Source organism: Oncorhynchus masou, unplaced genomic scaffold (genome assembly GCF_036934945.1).
Source record: "Oncorhynchus masou masou isolate Uvic2021 unplaced genomic scaffold, UVic_Omas_1.1 unplaced_scaffold_11499, whole genome shotgun sequence".
Lineage (NCBI taxonomy): Eukaryota > Metazoa > Chordata > Actinopteri > Salmoniformes > Salmonidae > Oncorhynchus > Oncorhynchus masou.
In genome coordinates this window covers 1539-7414 of record NW_027001249.1, presented here as the reverse complement: position 1 = coordinate 7414, position 5876 = coordinate 1539, and the positions used below count along the sequence as shown (strand labels likewise).

Here is a 5876-nt window from a genome sequence, read left to right as displayed (position 1 = left end):
CTCCTCTGTCACCCATACCCTTCCCCTCCTACCTTGCTAGTCCGTCCTCCTCTGTCACCCATACCCTTCCCCTCCTACCTTGCTAGTCCGTCCTCCTCTGTCACCCATACCCTTCCCCTCCTACCTTGCTAGTCCGTCCTCCTCGGACCCCCATACCCTTTCCCTCCTACCTTGCTAGTCCATCCCCTCTGTCACCCATACCCTTCCCCTCCTACCTTGCTAGTCCGTCCTCCTCTGTCACCCATACCCTTCCCCTCCTACCTTGCTAGTCCGTCCGCCTCTGTCACCCATACCCTTCCCCTCCTACCTTGCTAGTCCGTCCTCCTCTGACCCCCATACCCTTCCCCTCCTACCTTGCTAGTCCATCCTCCTCTGTCACCCATACCCTTCCCCTCCTACCTTGCTAGTCCGTCCTCCTCTGTCACCCATACCCTTCCCCTCCTACCTTGCTAGTCCGTCCTCCTCTGTCACCCATACCCTTCCCCTCCGACCTTGCTAGTCCGTCCTCCTCTGTCACCCATACCCTTCTCCTCCTACCTTGCTAGTCCGTCCCCCTCTGTCACCCATACCCTTCCCCTCCTACCTTGCTAGTCCGTCCTCCTCTGTCACCCATACCCTTCCCTGCAATCTCTCCTAGAGTGGCCATCAGATACTCAGCTCATCATCAACTTATCTCTTCACCTCTGCCAGCTCTGCTAGAACCCACCCTACCAGGTTCTGTTTGGTACTGCTTATTTCTTCACCTCTCCCAGCTCTGCTTTTGTAAACACCCCTTCGCCCCATTTTTAACACATAACTCTCCCTGAGAGTAATGTACATACTACTACTACTACTACTACTACTACTACTACTACTACTACTACTACTACTATCTCCCTGAGAGTAATGTGCATAAAATACTACTACTTCAAAAGATAAAACAACATTTCAAATAACATAATCAAATTAAAATTAATGCTCTGAAAAAAGTCAAATAACATTATCAAGATCCCCTCAGGGTTGGAGATGACCAGAGATCCCTTCAGGGTTGGAGATGACCAGAGATCCCCTCAGGGTTGGAGATGACCAGAGATCCATCAGGGTTGGAGATGACCAGAGATCCATCAGGGTTGGAGATGACCAGAGATCCCCTCAGGGTTGGAGATGACCAGAGACCCCCTCAGGGTTGGAGATGACCAGAGATCCCTTCAGGGTTGGAGATGACCAGAGATCCCCTCAGGGTTGGAGATGACCAGAGATCCATCAGGGTTGGAGATGACCAGAGATCCCTTCAGGGTTGGAGATGACCACAGATCCCTTCAGGGTTGGAGATGACCAGAGATCCCTCAGGGTTGGAGATGACCAGAGATCCCCCTCAGGGTTGGAGATGACCAGAGATCCCCTCAGGGTTGGAGATGACCAGAGATCCCTTCAGGGTTGGAGATGACCAGAGATCCCCTCAGGGTTGGAGATGACCACAGATCCCTTCAGGGTTGGAGATGACCACAGATCCCTTCAGGGTTGGAGATGACCACAGATCCCTTCAGGGTTGGAGATGACCACAGATCCCTTCAGGGTTGGAGATGACCAGAGATCCCTTCAGGGTTGGAGATGACCAGAGATCCCCTCAGGGTTGGAGATGACCAGAGATCCCCCTCAGGGTTGGAGATGACCAGAGATCCCCTCAGGGTTGGAGATGACCAGAGATCCCCTCAGGGTTGGAGATGACCAGAGATCCCTTCAGGGTTGGAGATGACCAGAGATCCCCTCAGGGTTGGAGATGACCAGAGATCCTCTCTCTTCAGCTGAAACCTCTCGTTGAACAGACCCTCGTAGTTCGGCTCTGTGGCGCTGTAACCGTACCCCAAACCAAAGTTTATCATCAGGATACATGTGGTAGGATGAAATGCACCTCTCCTCAAACAAAAATAGGGGTATAGAAGTCGGTTGCACCGGTCACATGATGGATCGTCACCTATCAGAGTCATAGCAGGACTGGCCTGTTTCTGTTGGTACCACAGCATCACCACCAGGTTATTGTCATTGTGGCTATAGTGGACCTCCTTCGCTGTCAGGGAAGGAGACTGATGAAACTCAGCTTTACATGAGCTGTGAAAGAGAGCTGTAAAAGAGAGCTGTAAAAGAGAGCTGGGAAAGAGAGCTGTGAAAGAGAGCTGTGAAAGAGAGCTGTGAAAGAGAGCTGTGAAAGAGAGCTGTGAAAGAGAGCTGTAAAAGAGAGCTGTAAAAGAGAGCTGTACAAGAGAGCTGTAAAGAGAGCTGTGAAAGAGAGCTGTGAAAGAGAGCTGTGAAAGAGAGCTGTAAAAGAGAGCTGTGAAGAGAGCTGTGAAAAGAGCTGTGAAAAGAGCTGTAAAAGAGAGCTGTAAAAGAGAGCTGTAAAGAGCTGTGAAGAGAGCTGTGAAAGAGAGCTGTGAAAGAGAGCTGTGAAAGAGAGCTGTGAAGAGAGCTGTGAAAGAGAGCTGTGAAAGAGAGCTGTAAAGAGAGCTGTGAAAGAGAGCTGTGAAAAAGAGAGCTGTGAAAGAGAGCTGTGAAAGAGAGCTGTGAAAGAAAGCTGTGAAAGAGAGCTGTGAAGAAAGCTGTAAAGAGAGCTGTAAAGAGAGCTGTGAAGAAACTGTAAGCTAAAAGAAAGCTGTGAAAGAGAGCTGTGAAAGAGAGCTGTGAAAAGAAGCTGTGAAAGAGAACTGTAAAAGAGAGACTGTAATAGAGCTGTGAAAGAGAGCTGTGAAAGAAACTGTGAAAAAGCGTGAAGAGAGCTGTGAAAGTGAGCTGTGAAAGAAAGCTGTGAAAGAGAGCTGTGAAAAGACTGTAAAAAGCTATAAAGAAAGCTGTGAAAGAGAGCTGTGAAAAAGAAGCTGTAGAAAAGAAACTGTGAAAAGCTGTGAAAGGAGAGCAGAGCTGTGAAGGAGGCTGTGAAGGAGCTGTGATGAGGCTGTGAAGAGAGCTGTAAGAGGCTGTGAAAGAGCTGTGAAAGAGAGCTGTGAAGAGAGCTGTGAAGAGCTGTGAAAGAGAGCTGTGAAGAGAGCGTGAAGAGAGCTGTGAAGAGAGCTGTGAAAGAGAGCTGTGAAAGAGAGCTGTGAAAGGAGAGCTGTGAAGAAGCAGAGAGCTGTGAGATAGAGCTGTGAAAGAGAGCTGTGAAAGAGAGCTGTGAGAGAGAGCTGTGAAAGAGAGCTGGGAAAGAGAGCTGTGAAAGAGAGCTGTGAAAGAGAGCTGTGAAAGAGAGCTGTGAAAGAGAGCTGTGAAAGAGAGCTGTGAAAGCGATAGTTCAGACAGAGGATGATGATGATGAGTTCAGAGTTCACCAAAGCTCGGGAAGAGAGAGTGCTATTGAAATACAGTCCCGTGTAACTTTAACTTTAATACTTAGCTATAATATTTAGTCAAGTTCAGATTGAGGAATTCTCACGTGGAAATAAGATGAAGAACAATCCGAGTCCATACGTTGTTGGAGACAGTCTTCTACACAGTGCCAGCTACCTCCCAAAGCAGTTTTGTGTAAAGAGAGTGAGAGAAGAAGAGAGAGAAAGAGCTGAGAGAGAGGAGAGAGAGAGAGAAAGAGCTGAGAGAGAAGAGAGAGAGAGAAAGAGCTGAGAGAGAGGAGAGGAGAGAGAAAGAGCTGAGAGAGAGAGAGAAAGAGTAGAGAGAGAGAGAGTGAGCTAGTGAGAGAGAGCGAGAGAGAGCGAGAGAGAGCGAGAGAGAGCGAGAGAGCGAGCTAGAGAGGAGTGAGAGAGAGCGAGAGCGAGAGTGTTTTATTCATCATCACATCCTCTTGATTACTGTTCTTATATCTGGGCTGTACCTCCCCCTATCGGAGAGACACCCTGCCAGGCAACATCAGCCAGGTGCCAGAGAGAGACTCCTTGGCAGCCTCCCAAAATGTGATATAGTAACAGAGTTGAGCGTCCCTGCTCACCGTGTGGACTGGCAGCACACAGATACACTGCCTGGTCCTTTCTCTGCACCATCTGTACTGTCAGAGACCCACTGCCTTACTGAGCTCATTCCCTCAGAGTTTTCTGTTCTCCAGACTCTGAAGCCAGATTTAAACTCTGCCTCATAGCTTGCTGATTCACCTATGAGCGAGCCCATTAGTTTAGGGCCCTCTCCCTGGAGGTGCCTGTACCAGTACATGTAGTCATAGCCTGCGTCCTGAGAGCAGTGCATGTCCATGGAGGTGTTGGGTTGGCTACAGACGGAACTGGGCCACTGGCTGATCTCCACTGTCTGTATCACACCTGGAACATAGAGGAGGGAGAGACGAGGGAGAGGAGGGAGAGAAGAGGGAGGGAGAGAGGGGGAGAGAAGAGAAGAGAGAAGAGAGGAGGGAGAGAGGAGGGAGAGAAGAGAAAGCAGAGAGGAGGAAAAAAAAATTTGCTATTGTCCAAAAATTTGTGCTAAGGTTTTCCATTTCAAGTCACATTTCCATTTCAGTAATTTAGGATTTTAATTTACTGAGATAATTTCCCTCACTGTCTCCCTCACTGTCTCCCTCACTGTCTCCCTCACTGTCTCCATTTCAAGACATCAAGACATTGATTAGAATCACCACTAAATCCTCACGTTACCTGTGTGGAAGAAGATGGAGACGGTGAGGGAGATGACAACTGTGATCATGTTGTCTCGGTAACTCGCTCTGGATAAGAGCGTCTGCTCAATGACTGACATGTAATTGTGAACGTGGAGTGATGACTGAGGTGACAAATCACAAACACACTGACATGTCTGAGGAGAGAGAATGGGCAGGAAATGACATCATCCCAACTTCTGTGACGACAACAAGATACACTGCCTTCTTCGTTCCTTAACATGATGTGAATAGACCCTAAACCCAGTACAAGAACACATTTAATAACCAAGGAAATCCAAAAACATTTACACCTTGTCGTGTGGTAAGTTCTCACTCTGTATGCCAGACAAAGACTATGAACTGTGTGATGTACCAGAGAGAGGGGTTTTTGTAAAGGAAGGAGGAGAATCTAGAGCAGTGTGCTTCTCTGGTCGCACAGAAATACTCCCCAGAGTCCTCTGTGGTAGGATTGGATATCTGCAGGTCTCCACGACTACCTGCGTTTCCTTGGAGACTGAAGCGATCGTTGGTAAAGTCTGTCTCTAGGTTGGCTGTGCCGGAGTACAGGTAGCCAACTAGTGTGAGGGCTCCGCTCTGTGCTGGTCGTCTGTACCAGTACATGTAGAACACGTTTGAGGTGTTGTGGCTGCTTCCTTTCGGCCTCACTATTACTGCCTCAGGTGTCTGGGAGATTCTGCTGCTGTTCAAAACTACTTCATCAGAGACAGGAGATATCAAGCATGAAGTTTAGAGAAAACATTAAGAAACAAAACCATTGAAAAGTCCCTTATATGACTAGACAAGAGGTTGTCCTCTTTACATGTGTTCTGTGGTTATTTTTATTGTGAAAGTTTGACGAGTTTACCTGGCAACAGGAGCAGTAGGATGGAGAAGTTAACAGGAGCGTCGACCATCATCGTATTGTTCCACAGCAGAGGAATATATTCAGTGTTCTCCAGGGGAAAGCAGCTGTCTGTTTGTCGTCGTGAACTAACCTACAGGAGAGATGACTGTAGCAACACTGCCCCCGCTGGACAGCAGGTGAACTGCATCTATTTGTACACTACCACAGATAGAACAACGAGGTGGATAAGGCCAGAGACCTGATTCAATACGGTCCGCGGAATCATGCTCAGACCACGTAAAGAATTTGCCTAACTCCTAACCTTAACCCCTTACCCCTGGTCCTTACCCTTGACCTCTGACCTGTGGTGCACAGTAATGATCACTAGCATTGGAACATAAATTCAATAAAGTTGCAATGAAAAATGTTTCTTTGTTATCCAAATTAAAAGCCCAATGAATAACTCACCTT

At 48.1% G+C, this 5876-nt stretch overlaps 1 gene segment (V, D, J or C); it reads right to left on the bottom strand.

The window, feature by feature from the left end:
• Positions 1–4891: 4891 nt before the first annotated feature.
• On the bottom strand, positions 4892–5475 carry LOC135529377 (T cell receptor beta variable 2-like). The segment is given in 2 exon segments: positions 4892–5271; positions 5427–5475. Coding segments are annotated over 2 exon segments (429 nt in total).
• Positions 5476–5876: the final 401 nt, after the last annotated feature.